At 35.1% G+C, this 14324-nt stretch overlaps 1 protein-coding gene across 12 annotated transcripts in view; it reads left to right on the forward strand.

Moving 5' to 3' along the window:
* Window positions 1–14324, forward strand: part of MLIP (muscular LMNA interacting protein) — a 262957-nt gene that overhangs the window by 211604 nt on the left and 37029 nt on the right. The window contains exon 12 of one of the 12 annotated variants that reach the window (XM_033217483.1): window positions 543–3506. The exons of the other annotated variants lie outside the window; for them this stretch is intronic. Within the exon in view, the coding sequence (XP_033073374.1) occupies window positions 543–605 (63 nt within the window). The 3' untranslated portion in view covers window positions 606–3506. Of the gene's footprint in view, window positions 1–542; window positions 3507–14324 lie in introns of those variants that run through there. 12 annotated transcript variants of the gene reach the window in all.

Below are 14324 nucleotides of genomic sequence, written 5' to 3' on the forward strand. Positions count from 1 at the left end.
AAACCCAATTTATTTATGTATTTATTTATTTTTGGTCAAAGTATTAACTCTGCCATGGGTTTCCAAAATCTATTTTGAAACCCAAACTCTACTTTTTCCTTACTTTTTTCAATTCTGCTTTAACATTTTAATCCAGAAACACGAGGATGGAATTAATCTTTAGCTGCCTGGGTTGACAGAAGGAACACAGAACACAGGACTATGAGAAAGACAAAACTAGAAAACATTTACAAGCATGTGGTTTCCGCAGTGCTGAGTAGTGCGTGCTGTGGTTTTATGCTGAATGGTGCTGCTACTTCTCTGTCTACTTAGCTCCTTTCCTTTACACTTAATATTCAGGCATTTAACATTTGTACCAGGATCTGCAACAGGCCTGGGTGATTCCCCAGGAAATAAAGCAGACAATATCCCTCCCTCATGGAGCTTAGATTCTAGTAAGTTCTCAATATTCTGGACCTTGGTCTCTGTCTTTTTGCTCCTATTTGTGACCTTTTCTGCACCCTGTGTACTTCCTCACTCAAAGCTGTCCACTTAACACTCAGGTTGCACATTCTGTGGCCTCCTACTGCAACAGAGGTGACACGTCTGGTCCTTGGGTCCTCTGATCATTGAGGAACCCTATCCTGGTGGCTAGTTACTGTAGCCTTTGATTTTCCTATTTCCTGAAAAAGAGAAAAAGACGATGATAGAATTCAATAGCAACAACATAGGCTCTTGTGATTTTTGAAAAAAACCAGTCCTTACTGAACTGATTTTATCCTACAAAAATGGGGCTACTAATCACCATTTCTAATGGAACCCATACTAATGTATATTTGTGATTTTTTAAAGTATAATTTCTTTAAATTTTTTCCAAGTGCTTTCATCTTTATTATGGTATAATTGACAAAAATTATACATATTTAAGGTGTAAAATGTGATGATTTGATATATGTGTACATTGTGTAATGATTACCACAATCAAATTAATCAGTGTAACTATTAACGTACTAGTTACTCTGTGTATGTATATGGGAGAAGAGATGAGGACACATAAGATCTATTCTCAGCAACTTTCAAGTAAAAAGTAAAATATTATTAACTGTAGTCACCATGCTATACATTAGCTCTCCAGAACTTATTCCTTTGATAACTGAATGTTTATACCCTTTAAACACCAGTTTTCCTTTTCACTTAAATCCCTTATTAAGACGATAATAGATTCAAAACAATAAAACATCCATTTCAACCAAATGTCCATTCCAACCTCTGGCAACCACCATTCTACTCTTTGCTTCTGTAATTCTGACTATTTTAGATTCCACTAAAGTGAGATCATGCAATATTTTTCCTTTTGTGACTGGCTCATTTCACTTGGCGTAATATCTTTGGAGTTCATTCATGTTATTGAAAAGGGCAGGATTTCTTTCTTTTTAAGGCTGAATAATATTTCATTGTTTAACACGTTTTATTTATTCATTTATCCATCAACAGACACTTCAGTTGTTTACATATCTACTTGTTAACAATGATATTTTACTGCAATGGTTAAATGAAGTATTCACTATCAAAGGGCTCTAAACACTTAAATGTTTCTTGTTATCATTTCCTTTAGAATCACTGCAATTTTGGAAGAAAGGAGTTGATTTCCTGCTAAAGGGTCAATTGAATATATTGTCTTCTTTCTCTCTTCCATTATGAACAATTGTAGAAGCCTATTTTTTATGTTTTTTTTTTTTTTTTTTTTTTTTTTACTTCTTCAATTTTAATTGCTCCTGTCTCCTAAACACCTCCAGATGGGAAATGAAAGACCAGAATCAAACTATATGTATAGAAAAACATAAAACTCAGCATTGTAGTCCTCTGCTGCTCACTGTGATTGATTATGGAGTAGCTTTCTTTCTTTTCCCTTGAGTGTACCTCCATCAGATACTTCCATGCTGATCCATGCCATCTGCTCTGTGAAACTCGCTGTCAGACAACCATACACTTTAAGCCCTAAGTTATCCGAATTCTATCTTTGAAATTATGTTGTGATTATTAAAAATCTTTTTTATATAGAGGATTTCAAATAGCTAAGCATATGCTAAATTTTTCATACTTCACAAGTTCGAGTTTTCTTGGTTCAAATCAGGATTCAAAATAGATGTGTTGCTTTAAATACGTGTTTTAAAAATGCATATGGATTCTCCAAAATTTGGGTTTCTAAGCAAGAAGATATGCCATATAATCAAAACCAATTTATATTGGCTTTGTCTTAGTGAAATGTAGATCATCAGAATCTCTTATTTCTTAGTAACATGAGGTTTCTGTGATGCTGTCTGTAAAGTGTTGAAATGTCTTTAGATAAAGGGGTTGCTCTTTAAGAAAATATTACTACTTTTCATGATTTTATTAACAAGGTGTTGATTTAAATTAAAAATGTAGCAAAAATGCCGTGGCTCTGATTTTAAATTGTTATAGGTTCTAGACAGCAAAGGAAAGCTGAAAATAAATGCTGCATTTAAAAATAAATGTTGCTTTACCAAAGAGGTGGGAAGATGGAAGACAGGATGGAGTGAAAGGCTCCAGTAATTTTACCTATGGTACTCTGAGTTCACAAAGGTGTCTTGTACTCAGACCAAAAACTACAGTGTGAAGAGGGGACAGTATGAGTGAAGAGAAAGTGGATTTGCACCCTTCACTTCCAAACCACAGGAAAGGAAGTGACTTTAAAATGCCGGGATGGAACAAAAACATCTCAGATGTGCAGGCTTTAATGAGAAGAGCTCAAAATGCCTTAAAATGCCTTTGATGTTGCAATGAAAACAGCTTTTGAAGTTAAACAGTATGATTTGATGGTTGAGTAGAAAGTAGGCTTTTTCTAGAGCACCAAATGCATCAGATATGGCTATAACACTAATTTTCTGATGTGTCTGTCAGTTAAGCAGAGCTAAATTAATTTATTCACTGCATATTTGTCTGCTAATTTTTCTCTAATGAACAAAGATATTACTTGCTTCATAAGTTCCTGTCTTCTTGAAGTTTTGTAGAATATGATAGTATCAACAACAAAAATAATTAATTCTTTTCAAAAATCCAGGTCCTCAGTAAAGCCTTTTTTTGAAAAATTAGTTCTATGTATATTTACATTGAAAGAGGACAATTCTCAAGTGACTGAAAAATGTCTAAAGCATTTTATTAGAAATAACTATGTTACCTATCTCATTGATAGAAACATGTCCAAGACTGTTTTATAATCCCTGTACATCTGCCAAAAACTAGAACATTGAAAGATTCATATATTGCATACTAAAGCAGGATAGAGTGATGTTTATTTTCAAGAATCATTTAGAATAGTGATCTCTAAAGTATTAGGTACTAACCTCAATATAATTCAGTGGGGTGGAAATAGGGCACAGATTAGACATGATAGAGATGTCATTAGTGTGTTTTGAAACAAATCTCAAACAGAGGTCACAAACTATGGTCTGTGGGTCAAACCTGGCTCACCAATGTTTGTATAAATAAAGTATTATTGAAACACAGCCTTGCCTATTTCAGTTATGTGCCACTTAACAATGGGAATATGTTTTGAGAAATGCATCTTTAGGTGATTTTGTCGTTGTGCTAACACCAGAAGGTACTTACACAAATCTAGACGGTGTTGCCCACTACACCCAGGCTATGTGGTATAGGCTATTGCTGCTGGGCTACAAACCTGTACAGCGTATTACTGTATTGAATACTGTAAGCAATTGTAACACAATGGTAAATATTTGTGTATCTAAACATATCTGATCATAGACAGTGTACTGTGAAAATACAATATAAAAGATAAAAGAAGGAACACCCGTATAGTGCACTTACCATGAATGGAGGTTGCTCTGGGTTAATCAATGAGTGGTGAGTATATGTGAAGGCCTCAGACATTACTTGTACATTATTGTAGATTTTAGAAACACTTAGACTACACTAAATTTATTAATTATATATTTTTTGAGATGGAGTCTTGCTCTCTTGCCCAGGCTGGAGGGCAGTGATGCGATCTCGGCTCACTGTAACCTTTGTCTTCTGGGTTCAAGCAATTCTCCTGTGTCAGCCTCCAGGTAGCTGGGACAACAGGTGCACGCCATCATACATAATTTTTTGTATTTTTAGTAGAGATGGGATTTTGCTGTGTTGACAAGGCTGGTGTTGAACTTCTGACCTCAGGTGATCTGCCCACCTCAGCATCCCAAAGTGCTGGAATTACAGGTGTGAGCCACCATGCCTGGCCACATTTTTTTTTTCAATAATAACCTCAGCTTACTGTAATTTTTTACTTAATAAACTTGAATTTTTTAAACTTTTTGACTCTTGTAATAACACAACTTAAAATACAAACACATTGAGCAGTTGTACAAAAATATTTTTTATTTATATCCTTAAACTGTAAGCCTTTTCTCTATTTTAAAATTTTCCGGATTTTTTTTTTTTTTTTTACATTTTAAACTTTTTTTTTTTTTTTTGTCCTCAAACACAAGTATACACATTAGCCTAGGCAGGGTCAATCACTCCACAATAGGAATTTTTCAGCTCCATGTTAATCTTATGGGACCACCAATACATGTATGTTCTGCTGACCAAAACATCGTTATGCAGGGCATGACTCTATGTATCTATTGTTCAAGGCTGCTTTCATGTTACTGTGTTAGGATTGAGTAATTAATTGTGACAGATTTATGGTTTGCAAAGCCTGCAGTATTTACTAATGGGAACTTTACAGGAAAACGTTTGCCAACTTCGAACACAAAAGAACAAGAAAGATTCTAAGCTTTGCTGATTTATATGTGTTTACACGGGTCTCCTTTGTAGGTCTGAGTGCTAGGTCGTTACAACTCATATATATTCTAAATGAGATTCCCTGCAAAAGTGTCAGGCCTGGCCGGGCGCGGTGGCTCAAGCCTGTAATCCCAGCACTTTGGGAGGCCGAGACGGGCGGATCACGAGGTCAAGAGATCGAGACCATCCTGGCTAACCTGGTGAAACCCCGTCTCTACTAAAAAATACAAAAAATTAGCCGGGCGAGGTGGCGGGCGCCTATAGTCCCAGCTACTCGGGAGGCTGAGGCAGGAGAATGGTGTAAATCCGGGAGGCGGAGCTTGCAGTGAGCTGAGATCCGGCCACTGCACTCCAGCCTGGGCGACAGAGCGAGACTCCGTCTCAAAAAAAAAAAAAAAAAAAAAAAAAAAAAAGTGTCAGGCCTTTCTAACTTGGGGTGATGGACAGTGAGCCCTCAGTTGACCATTCCTTAAGTCTGTTGTATCTTATCACACTGTATGTGCCCAGTTAGCTAGACATACGATTGATTTATCATTTTTTACTATTTTTAATGAAAATAGTCATCTTAAAATAAGCAAATGACTTTATTAAAAAAAATCCTTCTGTAAAATATGCAAAATAATCTAGATTGACTATACCACTGCTGATACAAGCATAAGCAACAAGAAATAGCAGAGGTGACACCATATCTATGTCTAGCATAAGCTTGTCATCAGCCATACGTATCAATTTTAAACCCTGAAAATCTACTTGAATTTGATAAGAAGTAGGTTATTTTTTGAAATGATTAAAACAATTTAGAATATAATTTTATATCTGCTTTTATTATGAATATACCTATCCTTAAGTTTATATTTTTGCCTTGAGTTTTAACTAATTGCATTATGGCATCATACTTGATAAGACATTAACAAAACCGGCATCCAAGGCCATGCAGCTGTGCAATTTTCAGTACTGTTTAAAGACACAAGGTACTCAATATTATAATGTGTAAAGTTTTACTGAAGTAAATGACAAAATTCTCTTTTGAAGGATCTAAATAGGGAAGAAATGGAAAACCCAATTCAGCTGGGGATACATGTGTTCTTCCTGCTGAAGTATTTATTCCAGAGTAATAACAATAGAATGATGAACTGAAATTTATAATTTTGTAATTAAATGCCATTAGAAAACGCATAGAAAACACCTTTGAAGATTTGAAAAAAGTGAGTAATGAGCCAATTACTCCCAATATGGGAGTTTTATTATGAAGTTGGATCAAAGTATAGATTTTAAAATAGTCTCATTTATAACATTTGTTTTCTAAATATGAAATACACAGAAAGTGTCATTTGAAATATATGAAATATACAGAAAGTGACATTTTGGATTCTTAAGGGAAAAATAAATAATAAAAAATTTGTTCTCTAAAGTAAGTGACTTCTTTAGTAAAAGCACTGTTTTATGAGAAAATTCTGGAGGTATAATAGCAATGGGCTACATTAATGATGGTACTATGAGGTTGCAGTTATATCAACATTTATAGGTAACCTATAATGACAAAGGAGATATACACACACAAACACACACACATGTAGAGGACTCTTTACAATAATAAAACTCTCTTCATGAGAAGGACTATGAAAATCTTTGGGATCATTCAGAGATTCTCAAGTTACCTCAAATTATTTTAAAAAGTAACAACTCCAAGATGCATTAGGAATATTCATTTTTGAAAAATACAAGTGAAGTTCCTGGTTTAATATTCTATCTTTCTGTGGAAGCCTGGGCACAGACAAGTTGCCATGGAAAGTACTGTATAGCTGATGATAGTCTTCATTATTTTAGAAGTAAAGGCTAAACCAACTTACACCCCAAATCCTGGGCACAAAGATAATCCCAGGTAATGGTCCCTTCCCTGTATGAACCTGCTGGAGAAACGTCTCATCCAGGAAATTCATTTGCTGCAGAAATAAATAAAATACAAAAGGAAAAAAAACCCTCCAAATTGAATAACAAACAATATTAATATTTAACTTGAGGCTTTTAAAACAAAGTGTAGTGAACAGTTGAAAAATGACAGAGTATTCCAGGTACCTACCACATATTAAAAAAAAAAAAAAAAGGAGCATAATCTGTAAAATGGGTAGGTTGAATTCAGGCTAAAAGTTCCTTAAGCAAGACATGTAAGACTCCCTTATAATGCTAAAAGATGGCATTTACAAGGAAAATACAGTCATTAGAATATGAAAAAGTCAAAATATAACGTCAACCTTCATAAGGCAAAAGCAGGAGATAAGATTTGAAAAAAGTGAAAATATATTATTGGTAAAATATTTTGTTAACAATTTTTCAGTTTATCGTAGTTTAAATAAAAATTAGGTAAAAGTAGATCATCCCGAGTTAATCTAATTTACATATATTAAGACTCTATCCTGCAAACAAAACAAAATATTACTCTTTTTAATATCTGTGGAACTCTCACAAAAACTGACTATACATTAAGCTAAAAAAGAAAGCCTATTAATTGCCAAGATGGAAATAATATAAACAAATTTATCTGATCACAAAATATTTATAAATTAATAACAAAGTTAGAAAACATTAAAAGTTTCTGACATTTGTAAATGGAAAATTTTGCTTTTTCATGAAACGTTGATGAAAGAGGAAATTCAGAATAAAATTTCTGTGTTTTTCTTCTTTTTTCTCTAGCTTTATTGAGGTGTAATTGACAATTAAGAATTGTATATATTTTAGATAAAAACTTGATATTTTGATACATGCATATATTGTGAAGTGATCACCACAATCAAGGTAGCATATTTATCACCTCATGCAATTACCATTATTATACTATTATTGTTGTGGTAAGAATATTTAGCATCTGCCCTCTTAGCAATCAAATATACAGTACACTATTGTTAGTTACATTAATATTGCCATTCATTAGATCACCAGAAGTTATTCATCTTTGGTAGCTGAAACTTTGTACCTTTTGACTAACACTGACCCATTTTCCCCTCCCCTCTGCCCCTGGTAATCACTATTCTACCCTCTGCCTTCTATGAGTTTGACTATTTTGGATTTCACATATAAGTTAGGTATAAATTTTTCACATATAAATTTCCATGTATGGTTTATTTCACTTAGCATAATGTCTTCCAGGTTAATTCATATTGTCACTAATGGCAGGATTTCCTTGTTGTTTAAGGCTGATAAATATTCCATTATATGTATTTATGTATTATGCCACATTTCCTTTATCTACTTACCTATCAATACACATCTAGGTTATTCCCATTTCTTGGCTATAGTTCTGCAGTGTACATGAAAGTACAGATAACTCGAGATACTGATTTAATTTCCTTTGGTGATATACTCAGAAGTGGAATTGCTGGATTTTTATGGTAGCCATACTTTAAATTTTAGGGGGAACCTTCATACTATTTTCCTTACTGACTTACCAATGAACATACCCACCAACAGTGTACAAGTGTTCTCTTTTTTCCACATTCTGGCCAACACTCATTCCTATTGCTAATACTCATTCCAACAGGTGTGGTATGATATTTCACTGTGGTTTTGATTTGCATTTCCCTGATGATTAGTGGTGTCGAGTGCCCTTTCATATACCTGTTGGTCTTTTCATATGCTCATTGCCATATCTTCTTTTGAAAAGTATCTATTCGGGTCCCTTGCCCATTTTTTAATTGAGTTATTTGTGCTTTTTTGGTATTGAATTGTATGAGGTTTTTTTTTAATATATATATTTTGCATGTTAGTGTCTTATATATAGTTTGCAAATATTTTCTTCCTATATTCTGTAGGTTGCCTTTTCACACTGTTGAATGTTCCCTTTGCCGTACAGAGATTTTTTTAAGTTTGTTGCAATCCCACTTATCTATTTTTGCTTTGGTGTCTGTGCTTTTGCTGTCAAATCAAAAAATGGACAAACAAAGAAAAACATTACCCACAACTATCTCAAGCAGAAGCTTTTTTTCTTGTTTGCTTCTAGTAGTTATACAGTTTTGGGTCTTATGTTTATGTGTTTAATCCATTTTGAGTTGATTTTTGTATATTGTGTGAAATAAGGATCCAGTTTCATTCTTCTGCATGAGGACATACAGTTTTCATCACACCATTTATTGAGGAGCCTATCCTTTCACCTTGTCAAAGATTAGTTGTCCACCCATAATGGGTAGATTTATTTTTGTTCTATTGGTCCATAGTCTGCTTCTATGACAGTGCCATACTGTTTTGATTACTGTGGCTTTGTAATGTACTTTGAAGTCACAAAATGTGATCACCTGAAAAAAGGGTCTTTGAAAAATTTCTTTGGATTCACAGATTGAGAGTATTTTTAATATTGTGTTTTTGGCTTGCATATGTCTTGTGATCTTTCTATAATAAGCTTATATTACTTTGTAATTATATTAAAAATAAGCCCTTTAAAATAATAAAAAGAAGATATAACTTGAAAAAATAGAAAATAAAGTTTCTATCTGGAAAAATAAGCTAATACAATCATTGTTTTTCAAATTATTGTCTATTAGAACTTACAAGATATAGTTAAAATAGTCCTTGAAAGGAAATTTTATAATGTAAAAATGCTAAATAAATAAGAAGATTAATAAAGGCCAACCAAGTAAGCATACAATTTGGAAAATTTAAAAACAAAAATAAAACAAATATTTAGAGGAAACATTATTTAAGGAGAAAATCCTTATTCTTTGCATAAGAAAATAAATGAAAAGGAGTTTATAGGATTAGAAAAAGATAAATAGCTAGAAAGCAGAACAGTTGTAGAACTCATAAATATACTAAAATGTATTCATCGAAAAAAGTGTAAAATAGCAAACTGTTAGCTAAACAGATCAGTAAAAAGGGAGAAAATATAAAATACAAAATGAAAAATAGACATGAAAATAACTAAGAATATAGAGGACACAAAATATGACACTGCTTCTCTCACCCTTATGCAAGTGAATTAGGAAATCTATAGGAAATAAATACTCTAGAGCAAAAATACCTAGAAATATATAAAAATGAAATTCCAGTAAACCAATTACCAAAAGAAAAACTGAAAAAAAAAAAAAATGAAGTTACCCTCAAAAAGTTCCAGGTCACAAATAGATTCCCAGGGAAATTCTAACAATCTTTTAAGGAACAAATTCAGTTATGTGTTGCTTAACAATGGAAATACATTCTGAGAAATCCATCCTTAGGGGAGTTCTTTTATTATTATTATTATTTTATTTTTTCATAAGTTATTGGGGTGTGGGTGGTATTTGGTTACATAAGTAAGTTCTTTAGTGGTGATTTGTGAGACCTTGGTGTTCCCCTCACCCAAGCAGTATATACTGCACCATATATTTCGTCTTTTATCCCTCGACCCCCTTACACTCCAAGTCCTCAAAGTCCATTGTATCATTCTTATGCCTTTGCGTCCTCATAGCTTAGGTCCCACATATCAGTGAGAACATACGATGTTTGGTTTTCCATTCCTGAGTTACTTCACTTAGAATAATAGTCTCCAATCTCATCCAAGTCACTGCAAATGCTGTTAATTCACTCCTTTTTATGGCTGATTAGTATTCCATTGTCTACAGTGTATATATACCACAGTTTCTTTATCCAGTCATTGATTGATGGGCATTTGGGTTGGTTCTACGATTTTGCAATTGCGAATTGTGCTGCTATAAACGTGTGTGCAAGTATCTTTTTCAAATAATGACTTTTTCCTCTAGGTAGATACCCAGTAGTGAGATTGCTGGATCAAATGGTAGTTCTACTTTTAGTTCTTTAAGGAGTCTCCATGCTGTTTTCCACAGTGGCTGTACTAGTTAGGAGAATTATTTTCTGTGCAAACATCATAGATTTTGCCTTACACAACCCTAGATGGTATAGCCTACTACACACCTAGGCTATAGAGTATAGTATAGCCTATTGCTCCTAGGCTACAAACCTGTACAGCACAGTACTATACTGAATACCGTAGGCAACTGTCACACAATGGTAAGTATCTGTGTATCTAAGCATATCTGAACATAGAAAAGATTCAGTAAAAATGTCTTACAATTTCATGGGACCACCATTATATATGCAGTTTGTTGTTGGCTGAAATGTCATTATGCAGTCCATGACTACAACTCTAACAGCAGAGAGTTGTAGACTATAGTAATGCAAGGATATGTTCTATATCATTTTATGTAGCAAGTGCAACATTGTTATAAAACCCAACAGAAGTTGCATCGAAAGGGAAACTTCAGCCCAACTCAGTTATAAATATCAATGCAGATATCTCAATTTAGTAGGAAACAGAACTCAGTGGAACATTAAAGAATGCTGTGTCCTTACCAAGTAGGATTTAATGCAAGTGGAAAATAATGTAGTTGTCTCCTTAGACTTTAAGTGCCATCTTTACTAAATGAACAAAACAGAACTCTTAAGGACTTTCAGTAAGGGATGGTGGATTGAACAATGCCTCTAAATATGCTCCTTCCAATATTTCCTTAAAATTATCGTAAAGATGTATTATAAAGATATAATCTACAAGTATAGGAAGTAAGAAGAGGAGACACAGCAATAAAATTTTAGAGGCAGAAAAACATGCTGATGAGGAAAAACTGACATAGCAACCCAAGAAAGCGAAATCCTAGGCTGGCCAGGGAGAAAGCCAAGTACTGATTCCATTTCTATCTTAGAGTTCTCAAAAGGCTTAGGATTTGGAGGTGCCTGATACCTCTGAAGGGAAAGTAAAGAAATGGTAGCTGAAAAAAGGAAGATAAGGTAAAAGCTATTTAAGAAGTAGCTATCCCCAAATTCATGTTTCTTTATGACTGATTAACTCCCATTTTAAGAGAATAATTCACATGACTGGAGAGAGGAAAACAGGATTTCTGGCTTGGGGCCTCCCAGCGTAGTGGAGAGCAGTGGAGCTCTTCTGAAAGCAGGAGACTAAGTGATGCTATGAGGGATTAACCCTGACATGCACTATCTCTTCCATTCACATATCAGAACACTTTGTAGCCAGGCCTTTGCCTTCTAGCCAGGAGATTGAAAATGTCTTTTTTGAGGAATCTGACCAATACAAAGAGGAAAGCTCTCGAGTTATTGAGATTGGGTTACACTGTACAGTGAAACTCAAATAGCTGGATCCATGTGCTCAGAATTTCCAAAGTGCTCTTAATTCCTGACTCTAAAATATTAGCAGATAATTAAAGATATCCAGATACCTAAGGAAGACCTCCAATATGAAATAAGAACAGAAAACCAAACCCCAAAAAATGACCAAACAAGAAATAAACAAACAAAAAACACAGGAAACACTATTTAGAGAGAAAAACTCAAGAACATCAATATTTTTACAGATAGATAAGATAGTGCCTCTATAAAATCAAAACACAATACCAAAAAAAGAAAAAAAAAGAATACTTGGAAAATAAAAGGACCTCTTGGAAATTAAGCACAACACTGTGGAAACAAAGAATGCATTATAAAAGGTGGAGGTGGGGTGACTAACTCACCACAGTTTGTCTTAGCACTAAAAGTCTCACTCCTGGGAAACTTCTCTATCCTGGGTCACCTTAGTTGGAGGATGATACGGTTTGGCCCTGTGTGCCCATCCAAATCTCTTGATGAATTGTAATCTCCCGTGTTGCGGGAGGGACATGGTGGGAGGTGATTGAATCATGGGGGCAGATTTCCCTCTTGCTGTTGTCATGACAGTGAAACAGTTCTCATGAGGTCACGTTGTTTAATATGTGCAGCACTTGCCCTTCACTCTCTCTTCTGCTCCGCCATGGTAAGATGTGCTTGCTTCCTCTTTGGCCGTAATTATAAGTTTCCTGAGACCTCCCACCCATGCTTCTTGTACAGCCTGTGGAACTGTAGTCAATTAAACCTCTTTCCTTTATAAATTACTGAGTATCAGATAGTTCTTTATAGCAGTATGAGAACAAACTAATACAGAGGACAACTTAACTAAACCTCTCAAGCTGATGAGCAAAAGGAAGAGAGATGAGAATTGGACTATCTTAAAAAGTCCAACATCCAGAAAGAGAGAAGAAAAGGAGAAGGAAATGATAAAATAATTCATGAAAATTTTCCAAAATGTTACAGAAAAAGGGCATCAAGTTCCTACAAAAGTAGATGAAAATATACCCACGGCAAAGCGCATACTGGGGAATTTTCGGATTATTGAGGACAAAAAGAAATCCTGTGTGCTTCCAGAGGGAGAGGACAACAAAAAGTGTCATTTACAAATAATCGGAAATCAAAATGACTGGACTTCGAAACCACGCTGGACAATATAATAATCCAGTATAATAGTACTTTCAAAATTCTGAAAGCAATTATTTTCCAACCTGGAATTTCATATTCAAACAACCAAATGTAAGAGTAGAAGAAAGTCAGTTTTCAACATGCAAGTTATTGGAAATTGGCTTCCAATACTCCATTTTCCCAGGAAGCTCCTTTAGGGTCCAGTAAATATGAGACAAAATTAAAAAAAAGTAAGACACAGGCTATTAGAAACAGGAGATCGAGGCCAGGCACAGTGGCTCAGGCCTGTAATCCCAGCACTTTGGGAGGCAGAGGCAGGCGGATCACGAGGTCAGGAGATCGAGACCATCCTGGCTAACACGGTGAACCCCCGTCTCTACTAAAAATGCAAAAAACTAGCTGGGCGAGGTGGCGGGTGCCTGTAGTCCCAGCTACTCGGGAGGCTGAGGAAGGAGAATGGCGTAAACCCAGGAGGCGGAGCTTGCAGTGAGCCGAGATCGGGCCACTGCACACCAGCCTGGGCGACAGAGCGAGACTCCATCTCAAAGAGAAAAAAAAGAAAAGAAAAACAGAAACAGGAGATCGAACATGGGAGAGAGACAAATTAAATACCCAGGATTATGCTAAAGAGAATCACGGGATAATAATGTATACAAACATAGAAGGCAATTAGCACAGATTGAAACATACATATTGAAGCTGTCACCACCAAGAATCCTTTCACCTTTGTATTGTATTACCAACTGACAGTACTCAAGTGAGCTTGGCCAAGGTTCTTAGCTCTCTTTTGCCTGTCCAAGTGCTGGTAAGACTCTGCTCTCCCTCGCTGCCCAGCTGCCTGGATAGAGTGAGGACAGCATCTGATCCTACAGAAACATTCATGTTTGACCTACTCCTAAGAGCTGGAGATTGGCAAAGGTAAACTTAGAAGCACAAAACACAGAGTAGCACACTCTCTGCTAACATTTTCCTCTTGACTGGATAGAACTTGATTCCACCAGATAACCGCATTTGGTGAACCTGTTGCTTTCCATGGATCACCATGAGCTTGCCCCCTGACAACCTGAGAATTGATTTTTACAACCTCCAAGAAAAAACTGAAGCCTGAATATAAACCAGAGACTGTTCAAACCACTTTTCCTAAGCACCTGCAACTATCAATAATAACACTGTCCTTTTCTCACATAGTTAGTGTTGTGTTTGCTACTCAGTTGTCATATTAATCACTTTCACACTGATTAATAATTTGATTACTTGGTAAAACAATGAAATGTTTGATT

Source organism: Trachypithecus francoisi, unplaced genomic scaffold (genome assembly GCF_009764315.1).
Source record: "Trachypithecus francoisi isolate TF-2019V2 unplaced genomic scaffold, Tfra_2.0 Lachesis_group10, whole genome shotgun sequence".
Taxonomy (NCBI): Eukaryota; Metazoa; Chordata; class Mammalia; order Primates; family Cercopithecidae; genus Trachypithecus; species Trachypithecus francoisi.